The sequence below is a fragment of the Camelina sativa genome, chromosome 15, assembly GCF_030686135.1.
Source record: "Camelina sativa cultivar CO46 ecotype springtype chromosome 15, ASM3068613v1".
Taxonomy (NCBI): Eukaryota; Viridiplantae; Streptophyta; class Magnoliopsida; order Brassicales; family Brassicaceae; genus Camelina; species Camelina sativa.
The window spans coordinates 26,105,440-26,118,128 of record NC_141894.1 but is presented as its reverse complement, the minus strand read 5'-3'; the positions used below and the strand labels follow the sequence as shown (position 1 = coordinate 26,118,128).

The window sequence follows — 12,689 nt, the reverse complement described above, 5'->3', positions numbered from 1 at the left end:
CTTTTGGTAATCTGAGAAACGATTTCTCTTCTCTTTCTTATCTTTTTAATATTTTTAATTTTTTATTCACTAAATTTTTAGTAAAGTAACCGTAGAGTAACAACAATGGGTGGAAATGCCCTAAGCCGCCAGCCATCCATCCATCCAAATTTATTCTCCACCGCTACTCCCACGTGTGGCTTCCACACTCCCTCCTCTCTCCTGGCTACTAAAAATATCTATCACATCTTTTGGAATAATTTGACCACGTGAATATCCATAAATCAAAACTTGACCAAACTTAAAATCTATAGAGCCTCTGAAGACTATTATACACATCTCTACGTTTCGGTGTTTTATTATCTGGATTAATGTTCGAGTAGTAGAGTTAGACCATTCTCTAGGAGGCCCAAATAGTCTCCCCCGATGCCCAATGCAATTATATGAAATAAATGCCACTTGAAAGTTTAAAGAAGCCTAATTGCAGAATTGGATAAGCATCTCAAATAAAATACTTCTCTGCAACCAAAGCCAAGTTTCATTAATTAAGACAGCAATATTAGCTCCCCAAGATACAATTTTGGAGCATTTGGCGTAAAAGTTCCTAAAGGATTATACAATCTTTTTTATAAAAAAAAACTATGATTGAAATTTATATTATTTCTATCCGATTTAAATTTGTTCTTTTTAATTTTTAATTTCCATACTTTTCAGATATGAATATGATTTTTTAATTAATGGACTTTTATTTCGTTACTAAAAATATATTAACATAATAGCGACGACTTAACAGTAAATAGTCGATATTACAGCAGTGTATAATAATCACTCATTAACCAGTTGTGATAAAATATAATTAATCGTTTATGATCGACAATCGTCATTAATATTTGTGATTTATGAATTAACGATTTGTCGTTAATTATATTTTTTTGTCATTTATGTAATGTATACTCCTACGTCAAATAAGATTTAATGTATATGTCCAAAAAGATTATATTTTAGAAAAGTTTATAGTTAATATTGAATAGAAAATATAGAGAAGAAAAATCATTGAAAAAATTATATATGAGTTATATATTTCATAAAATTAAAACAAACTTTAAAGTACAGTACCTAATTAATTATTTCTGATCGGTAATCGTCATTAATATTTGTGATTTGTGAACTAGCGCTAACGGTATTTTGTCGTGATATTCTTTTATCACTTTGGTACTTTATATTTCTAATTCCGCAAATATGAAATATTGTCTATGTACGAAAAAATTTAAGATAATTTTATAAATATTGAATATATAAAATAATGAAAAAGTTATATGTAAATTTTCTATTCCATAAAATTAATATGAACGTTGAAACAAAACAACAACAAAATAATTAAGGTTTTTTTTATTCATATTAAGTTTGACGGTACTAGACATTGTCTTATCCTGAGTACTTCACAAACCTCACTTGACTCAGACTAACGGTTGAATACAAACATTAATTGAACACTTTGTTATATTACAAAAGTGCCATTCTTCGGACATAACTAGAAGAAACTCTTATTTCATCAATTTGGTTTGCCGGAGGAGTGCCTCGCCGAACACGCGACCACCTTAGCCCATTGTTTCAGCTTCTTCTTCATCATCTTTCCATCATCACCTTTTCAAAATTAACTTAGTTAAAATCAAACAAACGAAAAAAAAAGAAAAACGAAGAAGTTATTCCAAAAAAAAATACATATATACACCTTTGTTGACAATAGTCATGGTGCTAGAGTTGCTGACGTCAGGTTCCGACGCAGATGACGAGGTCCGAGACAAGTGGTTGTTGTACTGTCTGTGAACTGCGGTGTACAAATCCAGAGCTGGGATGGTTTTGGAGAGCCTCGGGCTAAAATCAGGAGAAGCTGGCTCAAACCCAAACCCTAGGTCGACGCAGCCTTTAAGCTCCTCGATATCGTCGTTTGTGATGCAGCTCTTGCTGCGACGAAGGCGATCAGATGGATGCCTCTTCTTCATCCGCAGCCAAGCCTCGTCGCGGTTTACCTCCGCTGGCAAAGACTGTTGCTTCATCAGAGGTTTTGGCGGCTGTGGCTGGTTGTGGCTCGACATTGTAGTTGCTAGGTTTTTCTTTTTGCCTTTTGAGTGTGTAAGAACCACTTCATATGAGGCTATATAAAACACGAGAACAGTACATACAGTACTTATATAATACTATAGTATGTTTTATTGAAACGCTTATTCAATTTACTATACCATATAAGACTCATTTATCACCATACATTTCCATATAATTTGAGTATAACTCATTTAACCACGCATATGGAAAAATATTTATAAAAAAAAAAATTGAAATTGATATATTTAACATTACTATTTAATTTCGTAATTAGATATCACATTATGCAGGGCCGGTTCTTGAATTTTGGTGGCCTAAAGTATAATTAAATAATTTATTTTTCTATATAAAAAGTAACAAATTTTTTTTAGTAAAGTACTAAAAGATAACTGAAAAGATTTTAAAAAATTATTGAATACTTTAACAATGTAAAACAATATAAAATTTAATTTTTTCTAACTTGTATGCAACAAATTTATTGATTAGCTTCTTATAGTCAAATTTTTCGATGATATTTCTCGATAGACATCATTGGTAATCTAAAAAAGTTGACATTATTATATAAAATAAGGATTAAGGAGAATAAATAATTAAAAAAACAAAAGCTTACTTAGAAGCAGCAATGATCGATGTACTTGTATCAAATTTCTAAATATTAGTTTTGTTTAAAAAAGTTGAATATATATCTAGTTGTCAAGTTAAATCAAATATTTGTAAAGTTTACTGATAAAAATAGAAATTAAACTAAAAAATAATAAATTAATTAAAAAAAGTTCGACTACTCTAAAAGCAAAAAAAAAAAAAAAAAAAAAAAACCAAAAACCTGTAAACGAAGCAGACGAAAACAAAAAAAACTGTAAAAAAAAAATTGAAACCGTAAAAAGAAGCTTGCATCAGAGTTGATGCTGTATCGAGTCGAACTCAAGACTTGCCTCATAAATGCATGACATATATCCAGCAGATCCAACTAATCTCTTGAAAATTATATCTCTTAAAAATATTTTTATATCGTGTGGCCTAAAGCAGCTGCTTTGCTTGCTTTATGGGTGGGCCGGGCCTGACATTATGCATAAGATAGACAGAATGAATTAAGTAGAACGGATTAAAAAATAGCTAGATGATATCATCAAGCATATTACAATTTATATAATACAGTATATATATTTTTCATATGTTTTTGATTATTGGTAGAAATTGTGTTCTTATTAGAATTTGTTAATTCTCCAAAACCTGAACTCTTCAATCCTTTTTTTTTGGGTGTTCCGTAGTCTACTAGTTTAAAAATGAAAGAAGAGGAGGGACATCTTTTATTTTTTGAGAAACAATATGGCTTAGAAGTATATATGAGAGAAGAGGAAAATAAACTTCTTGGTATTAACTTTAATTTTATGTTTCTAGTGATCTAGTATAAGGCTGGCCAAAATTTTAATTTTTAAATTTAAAATTTCTTTTGCTTCTATCATTCGATTCGTATTTTTCTTTTTTCTTTTTATCATATATGACATTTTTCCTCTAATGGCCAAAAAGCCATACTCTCCCTTATTTGCTTGGAGGAATGTCTTTTCAACGAAAGGCTTTGTGGAAAAAGGAGCAAGATGGGCATTAAAATCTGGTTGTGATATTTCGGTATGAAAAGATCCTTGGATACCGGATAGTCAACCAAGACCTGCTAATGGTCGCGGGAGACTGCTCCATCCTAATTTAATGGTTAATCATTTGATCAACCCACACACTATGGAATGGCATCTGCTCATCCTTGAGGAGTTTATGGATCCAGAGGATGTTCAGATTATTCAGGCTATGCCAATCAGTAAATCCTTTAAACCGGATCGATTAATTTGGCATTACACTAAATCAGGGAAATATACGATCAAATCGAGATATCGGCTAGCCCGTGATTTAGTTAAGGTAGTTGAGTCCGGACCGACGTGTATGGCCCTTAGGGCACAAGTTTGGAAACTTGACGTTCCCTCAAAGGTTCAACACTTCTTCTGGCAGATAGCGTCCGGTTCTCTTCCGGTGTTGGAAGGCTAGCTCATAGGGGTGTTCGGTGCGATACTCTTTGCACACGGTGTGGGTTGGTGGCTGAGACGATAAATCATGCTCTTTTTGAGTGTTCTCGGTCTCGTAGGATCTAGGATTTATCTCCGGTTTCGTTAACATCCGATGGTTTCCCCTATGGCTCAGTTTATTCTAATTTAGATTTTGTATTCTGGCGAGTGACATCTCAATCGAGTGTCTCAGATATTTGTTTTCGATTACCTTGGATTTTATGGTCAATTTGGAAGGATAGGAATAAAAAGGTTTTTCAAGGTACGGAGGCGGCGCCATTAGATATTATAAACCAGGCGGCTAATGATAAAATTTTGTGGGAGGAGGCAAGGTCATTCACAGGCAGAGCCATGGATTATTCGACACCTCTGGAAAATCTGGAACCTTCTCCGCGATGTCAGGTTGATGGATCCTAGAAGGAGTCTGAACCCTTTGTGGGTTTGGGTTGGTGTTTTTGCAATAGAGAGGACAAAGTGTTACTTTTGGGAGCAAGATGCAATAGACGAACCCCCTCACCCCTACACTCGGAGTTACAAGCCTTTATCTGGGCTATAGAATCCCTGCTGGCGGCTGGCGTTGATTGTTCCCTATTCGAGACTGACTGTGCAGAGCTAGTGGCGATGGTGCAATCTCCGGATGAATGACCCGCATTCTCTAACCTGTTGGATGATTTCAGTCTACTTAGATCTTCCATCCCCGGCTTCATACTACGCAGGATTCCGCGTTCGACAATTGTGAGGGCAGATTGTCTTGCCTGTTCATCACGTTCTTTACTCTCAGAAACTACTTCTCTCCGGTTTGGGCAACCAACCTTGGAGTTCTCTTTTAATTTAATGTTCGGTTGACAAAAAAAAAAGTTTGACTATCTATATATTAATGTTTTTGATGACCCTTAAATTAGGGGACCCAACACGATTACTTCATCCCTTGTGCCTTAGGACCGGCTCTGGTGCTCTTTGCAGTGATTCAGGTGCTACTAGAAACAAAATGGAGCACAGAAAGAAACACTCATAACAAAACAACAATCGATAATTTTGTTTTTAAATTGGTTCACAATGAACTTGGAGAAGACAGTGTCTAAGCCACTATCATTCAAATACGAAACATTTTAGAGTTTTTTGTTTTACATTATATTACAAAAACTGTCATTCTTCTGACATCAATTTGTTTTCCCAGAGGAGTGTCGCACCGAAAACCCTACCACCTTAGCCCATTGTTTAAGCTTCTGCTTCATCGTCTTCCGGTCATCACCTTTTTTAAGTTGCTCCTCAAAAACGGAGAATATTCAGATAAACAAACAAAAACTGATACCGAAACTAGAATTCACACATACTGACATACCTTTGTCGACGATTGTCGTGGTGCTGTTGGAGTTGCTGACTTCATGTTCTGACGTGAATGAAGACGTCCGAGACAAATGGTTGCTGTATTGTCTATGAACGGCGCAGTACAAATCGAGAGCGGGTATTGTTTGGGAGAGCCTTGGATTCAAATCAGGTGATTCTGTCTCAAACCCAAACCCAAGCTCGAAGCAGCCTTGAAGCTCCTCGATATCGTCGTTCGTAACGCTCTTGCTGCGACAAGGGAGATTGGATGGCCGTTTCTTTTTCTTACGAAGCCAAGCCTCCTCGCGGTTCATGTCTGGTGACCACGAGTGCTGCTTCATTAGTGATCTGGGCAGTTGTGGCGCGTTGTGGTTCGACATTGTATTGGCCATGTTTTATTTTTCTTTTGGTTGTGTAAGAGCCATTTCTCTGATTTGTAACACCAGAATCTTAATGTTGTAAGAAAAAGTATATGGTTTCGGAAAGGGTAGGCTCCTAAATTTTTATATTAGTTTTTTAAAATGGTAAAGCCATATTAAAATCCATATTTTGGGGTTGTTTTAGTATTAATAAGGAACATATTCGCCAGCACATTCCAGTTATATTACCTTTAATGGAGAAACTCTATCTCTAAAATGTGAATATATAAAGAAAATATTAAATTTCAATAGATTTTTATTTGAAAAATACAGTATGTGACGTGTCAGCAATTATTTGAATTCTATATAGAGGGACTTTTAAGAAATGAATTAACATCTTGTTGAGATATATTTATAAAGAAATTTTAGTATAAAGATAACCTTCTTAGTTTTTTTGTCAGACCGTTTAGGCAGTAAAAGATTTATGCATTATATTTTTTAAAATATTGCATTCTTAATGATTAAGAAAATGGTTTGCTGACCAGAAAAAAACTTCTTTTTTTTTTTTGACAACAAAAAGGAGAAAGAAAAAAAAAACTTCTATAAGAACCAATTTCAATATTATTTAATTTTTTCTATTAATTAAGTTATGACAATTTTGAGAGACGTCCAGAAAAAAAAAGTTAAGAATATATTTTATATTCTTTTGAGAAGTGGGTTATATAAGGCTCAAGAAAATTGAGGTCCCTGAGCTGGGAAAATAGAAAAAATGTCATTTTCCTTACGTTTTTCTGAAGTAAAACTTTTTGAACCCTTTTTTGTGAAGAAAAAAAAACAAAAATTTGAATGGACTCTGTGCTCTAGCACCTCTGGCACATGCCTAGAAACCGAACGAAAGTTATGGTCAAGCGAGTAAAAAAGATGCAAATTTGTCGGGTTTTTGCTGATTTGATTACCATTACTTGTTTAACCACCATTGTGTATGCCAAAGACAAACTTTTCCGGAAGACAATGAATGGTTCTTTGTAAACTAATCTAATCTAAACACCATTCAAGAAAAGTAAGAAGTTTGGAAAACAAAATGTATAAATTAGGTGTAACCGTGCAAGTATGGCAACCGTGTTTAGACCATGTTGTCCATTATTTGCTCACTTGGATTGATCTTAACTCATGTATGAAATGTTGGTTCTAACTTTACGATGTATTGGATCATTTTCTCTCTGCAAACGAGATGAAAAAACTACATGAGATTGTCTTTTGCTCTTACAAGACCCTCTCTTTAGTGCAATGGTCTCTCAAAGCTTCAATCATGATTAGTGTCTCTACTAAACATATTGATCGGATTAACTTTCTAAACCATTATATATGCCTATTTATTTTTTATTCGAGTCACAAACAAAAATTTACAAATCCTACGTTTTTCTTATCTCTTCATCTAAATTTTGGATTTCTTTTTCAAACTGGTATCTTTTTTTTTTTTTTTTTTTTTTTTTTTTTTTTTGAACAACCTCAAACTGGTATCTTTAACCTTCAAAATTTTAGGTAATTTATTGCCTTATTAAGTTTACTAAAAGTTTTTTTATATAATGTGGGTTTTTGCCAAAGTTGAGAGAAAGCTTAAATCTTATTGATGTTAAGATAGATATATATACTACAAGAGATTACAGTATGTTAAACCTAAACACATATGTTAAGTTGCCTAATTACAATATAGGTCCTTAGCCTAATAGTTTTACAAGCCCAGATCAATTTTCCATTTGTATAATATTGTTCGCTATGGGTCATGTGGCGAAGCTCACACATATATGTTTTTGACTACTAATTTGAATTGGGATTGACTTAACGTACAATAACTCTCCCCTCAAACCATGGAACATATTATTTTGACAATATCTGCCAGATTATTTCAGTATGAATCTTCACAACACTTACACATCTCTAATAGTGAAATCATGTATCTGATAAAGTGAAGTCAAACATCTATATGTTTGTCTTCTCGTGGTGAAAATGTTGTTAGAAAAAAGCTTAAAGAAATCTGGCCGTGACGAACACATCCACTATCTCTTGTTAAAAACTCATTTTATGTCACTAAATAATTTAACTAGAAATTTTCTTTGGTTATTTGAACAAGAGCCATATGTTATGATCCGGTGGTCGATAGAGAGCAACTTGAAGAAATGAAAAGCCCAACTTGAATGGCATGCGTGCAGTGCTGGCTTAACTATATGGACGACCAATGCCATCGCCCGGTATCAAAGATCCAAAATATTATTTTGTATGAATAAAAGAGGTCCAATTTTTTTTAGGGGAATTGGGCTGTATAACCCAAAAAAATACTATAATTTAAAAACTAACCATACTAACCATGTATGCACTATATTCTCTATATTTTATGTATTAATGACATGATTTACCCTCTATGATCCAATCTCCAGCCACCACCACCATTCATTCACCACCATTCCTACCACCTCCGACCACCGCCCATCCCACCACCTCTGCCAGACCACCGCCGGACCTTCGCCGGACCACCACCGGACCACCGCCGGACCACCGCCGGACCTCCGCCGGACCACCGCCGGACTACCTCCGGGACATCGGCGGACCACCGGCGGACCACCGCCAAACCGCCACTGGACCACCGTCGGCACCACCTCCACCTCTTAACCACCATCCCCTAGGGTTCCCAATATATTATCCCTTAGGGTTTAGTTTTCCCCTAAACCACCACCGCCGACCACCGGCTTCCGGTCGCCACCACCATCTCCTCCGGTCGCCGGCCACCGGCCACCGTCTCCGACCAAGAGCCACCATGCTCTCCATCACCTGCAAACACTAAAATGGTAATTTTGTTATACCCCCATCCTAATCTTCATATTTTTTCAAATATGGTGTTATTTTATACTATGGTTTTTTTGTTTTGGTTATTAGGCAAATTCACCCTTTTTTAATATGAATAAAAGGGGGTCCATATAATTTTTTGTTTAGGAACAAAAGGATTTCAAAAATAATTGCGAAAATGATGCATAAATAGTACTAAATTTTCTTTTGGTCGAAAGAAATAGAATTTTTTATAATTTTATATATATTAAAAGGTCTATTTTAAAATTGGCACAGAGGTAAATGTTTGAGCCGTTACTACGTACGTGATGCTGAGAAAGGGAGAGCATATGTGTAGTTACGAGGCTACCTTGTAGGCTTGCAAGTGTAGATTTGCAGAATATATAGAGATTTTTAATAGTAAATAAGATCCCATCATATGGGTAAAAGACACGAAATCCTACTATATTAATTGGGAAATACAAATATGAAATTAATTTTAAATGTGTAAAAAATTACATTTAGTTGTCATTAGAAAAATTTAATTAAGATTAATAAATTAATTAATTAAAAACAAAAATCGGGGATACATTAAATAAAATAAATTATAGAAAAGTAAAAAAAAAATCTAATGGAATCAAAACTAATCTGTATTAAAAAAAAAATTAACAGCTAAGATTTTAGAAATCTAATCAAATAAAATCTACAACTACAAATTTTATCATACTATATTAATTGAGAAGTACAAATATGAAACTAACCTTAAAATGTGTAAAAACTACATTCAATTGCCATTAAAAAACTTAATTAAAATTAATTAATTAATTAATTAAATAAAATTAACTAAAAATGAAAATCGGGGACACATCAAATAAAATAAATTGTAGAAAAGTAAAAAGAATCTATTAGAATCAAAACTAATTCGTAATTAAGAAAAAATTAACAGATAAGATTTTAAAAACCAAATCGCATAAAATATACAGCTACAAATTTTATCAAAAAAAATTTCCACCACGGGTTAGAATTATTACAGACAAGAAAAAGAAGACACAAGAAAAAGAAGCTACAAAAAAAAACAATGAATGTTGTTTTCAAAGAGGCTTTTTAGAACTTTTACTAGCTATATTTAGTTGTTCTTTTTTACATGTTAGTAAAGATTGTGTTTAGTTGACAAATGTTTAAAAAATTTTATTCATCACATACAAATGTTTTATTAGCAGGTTTTCAATAAACAATTTTAAAATACAAAAATTATAATATAAGCAAACCAAATTTTTAATGACAAATTATTATAAATAATATAATAATAAAATAAATTAGTACAAATTTTTATTAAAAAAATGTTCAGCCCGCGGTTCTCCGCGGGTTAGTACCTAGTAAACTTGTATTCACCCAACCTTCCCATTTTAAAGCTTTAAAACAACCAGCGAGACACATGTTGTAGTTGTACATCTCATTTGTCTCGAGAATTAGCACTAAAGATAAAGATTCATCTAAACTTCATATATTTGTATTCTCTGGAAAAAAAATTTAAGTTTCAATTTCTAGAGTCTAGCCTTTTTGGATGAACTTACAAATTAATTTTTTAAGTTTCAATTTCTAGAGTTTAGCCTTTTTAAAAAGAACGTTGTTGTTTTAGCGCAAAGGATTGATAGCAATTTTGATCACTATTGCAATGATCTAGTTGGTAAACATTGGATCACTTATGCGAAACGAAGGAAAGTACCAGTCAAGAGAATTTATATAGGCTAAATGATTGATATCTCAAGTTATGATTCAAAAGAGACGTGAAAGTGTTTTTCAATTACAAATCTTTTTGTCTTACTATTTAAATAAGCCCAATAAAAACAAAAAGGGTGTGCGTGAGTTTTTGGGTTTGTGTTAGCGGATGCGTAGGATTAGAGACTCTTGGCGTGGCGATGAAGTTGAAGTTGTCGATCAGTGTTACTTCATTTATGTTTAAACTCCTAAAAAGACTAAGATTTAGCAAGCCATAAACAAGACCTAGTATTATGACATAAAAATTATGACATTTAATTCCAAATATCCGTTCTACAATAAGGGCAATAAACATTGGTGTCTAGCCAAGGCAATAAGCATATGGAGTGAAACTTATGGGCACATGGTAAATGTACCAATTTTTCACCCTTCTTGAATCGATCTAGACATATCGCACAGTCTTGTTGTTCCCTGACCCGCCACTTGAACCATTCCATCAGCCTTCCTCGGCTCTTCTTCAACCCGACCACTTCGGTCAGTAACTCCCCGTGAGGTTTACCTTTCACTTGCTCCGGTTTATTTCCTTTGTCTTTACCATTTTGCCTGAACTTAAAAATCGAAAACAAAATTCAAGAGAGAGTAATGTCAAAAGTTTTGGTTTTCTTGGAAGCTGCCTAGTAGTTTCCGGGAAGTTTCCACTACAAAAAACAAACACCACGCAACTAATAACACTTGCTAAAATACGCCAACCTGACCCAACGTGGGGCTAACTCTAAAGAGATAATACAATAATTTGTCCGACAAAAGGCGATCTCACAATTATATCTTCATGTGATACCACATGTTTAGAATTAGAAGACATCATCATGCGTCCTTATCATGAAAAATATAGAGCTATAAAAAGGCTTTGAAGCTTCTAAGGCGCATTTTAAGGTGATTTATGAGTTGAGTGTACTATCATACGCCGTTTTTTTAACTAAGTCGAACCTTGTACGCGGGATTCTCAGCCGCTCGTTCAGCCTCTGCTTCGCCTCTTTGACTGCTCCGTCGAGCTTCTCATCATTGTCCTCTCCATAAGTCTTGCTCCTAACACTTCTCTCCTATAAATTTTTATAAACTTTAAGATTCTAATCTTCTCCCAAAAGAAATGTTTTAAAACATATATTATATCATTCATTTTTATTAATACCGAGAAGGAGACATGTGCCTGATGACTCTCATGATTGGTAGTGTAGAGAGAGAACGATGGTCGCCTAGTCCACACGTGTCCTGCCGTCGCCGCCACAGCCGTGTTGGAAGATTCAATCGGTGGAGCACCACCGTGGAAGCGTCGCCTCCTTGCGCATTCAACTCCGGGAAGCATACCAGCCATAGCTTTGTGTTGTTGTGGATTTGCTCAGAGAGAAAGAGAGAGAGGGAGAGAAGAAAAAATGACCGGCATCTACTACTAATATTTATATTTGTATATTACTAATAATTGAGGATAGCAAATATTGGCATATATAAAGATGGGTTAATTAGGCAGACAAGTCCACAAGTTTTAGTACTTCATTAGATAACTCTATTACTTTTTGTCTATCTTTTGCGTCTCTAGTATCACAAGCTATGATTAACGAGTTCGTCAAATTGCTTAAATTTGTAACGTTAATATGAGAAAAAAAAAACTTAGAATTCATCATATGTTGCAACTTTGATGTGAAAAGCTAGTCATTATTTAGGAAAAGAGTATCAAGATGCTAGCTAATTAACATTTAGATAAATAATGTCGGAATATTTAAATGTTATAAATAGCACGAAAAAGTATATTACTCCCTCCGTTTCAAAATATAAAATGTTTTAAAGAAGTTTTTTGTTTCATAATATAAGATGTTTTCAAGTTTCTATAGAACTTTTAAATTAGTTTAGTATTTTATATTATGCAGTATTGTTTCTGATTGGTTAAACTTGTTAAAAGTAAAGATTTCTTAATCTGCGTGCTTTAGGTAAAACATCCTATATTTTGAAACGGAGAGAGTATTAAATAAATTCTATGAGGAGAATTGCAAAAAAAAAGGAAAAACCTAAATGGAAGTTAGGTAGATGTGATTTAAGTGTATGTTTGATGTGTTTCCCATTTATAATCAAGTGCTTAAATTTTTTTTTTTAATCTTTAGATGTGATAGCGTTGTCCTTGTTTATTAGTATTAGAAGTTGCTAACTCTAACTAATGTTGGGATTTCTTTTTTAGTTTTTGTAAATAACACCTAGAAATCTAGAATTATATTATGAAATAATTTTTTATAAGGATAAGTGCAGAAGAAGAAAAGAAAACCTAGATGGTGGTTAAGTCGAT

General features: G+C 33.7%; 2 protein-coding genes and 1 pseudogene across 4 annotated transcripts; all 3 read right to left on the bottom strand.

The window, feature by feature from the left end:
- Positions 1-1,353: 1,353 nt before the first annotated feature.
- Positions 1,354-2,135, bottom strand: LOC104747377 (uncharacterized). The gene is made up of 2 exons (XM_010469006.3): positions 1,712-2,135; positions 1,354-1,623 (listed from the first exon to the last, which is right to left on the bottom strand). The coding sequence occupies exons 1-2, from the start codon at positions 2,073-2,075 to the stop codon at positions 1,532-1,534; spliced, it is 456 nt and encodes a 151-aa protein (XP_010467308.1). The 5' UTR covers positions 2,076-2,135; the 3' UTR covers positions 1,354-1,531.
- A 3,001-nt stretch (positions 2,136-5,136) lies between these two features.
- Positions 5,137-5,965, bottom strand: LOC104747376 (uncharacterized; annotated as a pseudogene). The gene is made up of 2 exons (XR_015582766.1): positions 5,476-5,965; positions 5,137-5,385 (listed from the first exon to the last, which is right to left on the bottom strand). The product of XR_015582766.1 is annotated as an uncharacterized LOC104747376 (transcript).
- A 4,683-nt stretch (positions 5,966-10,648) lies between these two features.
- LOC104747375 (putative E3 ubiquitin-protein ligase RHY1A) lies at positions 10,649-12,114 on the bottom strand. Of its 2 annotated transcripts, none has more exons than XM_010469003.3 (3): positions 11,547-12,114; positions 11,345-11,457; positions 10,649-10,960 (listed from the first exon to the last, which is right to left on the bottom strand). In XM_010469003.3, the coding sequence occupies exons 1-3, from the start codon at positions 11,727-11,729 to the stop codon at positions 10,672-10,674; spliced, it is 585 nt and encodes a 194-aa protein (XP_010467305.1). In that variant the 5' UTR covers positions 11,730-12,114; the 3' UTR covers positions 10,649-10,671. The 2 variants fall into 2 exon arrangements, with proteins under 2 accessions (XP_010467305.1, XP_019092419.1); XM_019236874.2 differs by having other exon boundaries at positions 10,649-10,965; positions 11,547-12,087.
- Between the last annotated feature and the right edge of the window lie 575 nt (positions 12,115-12,689).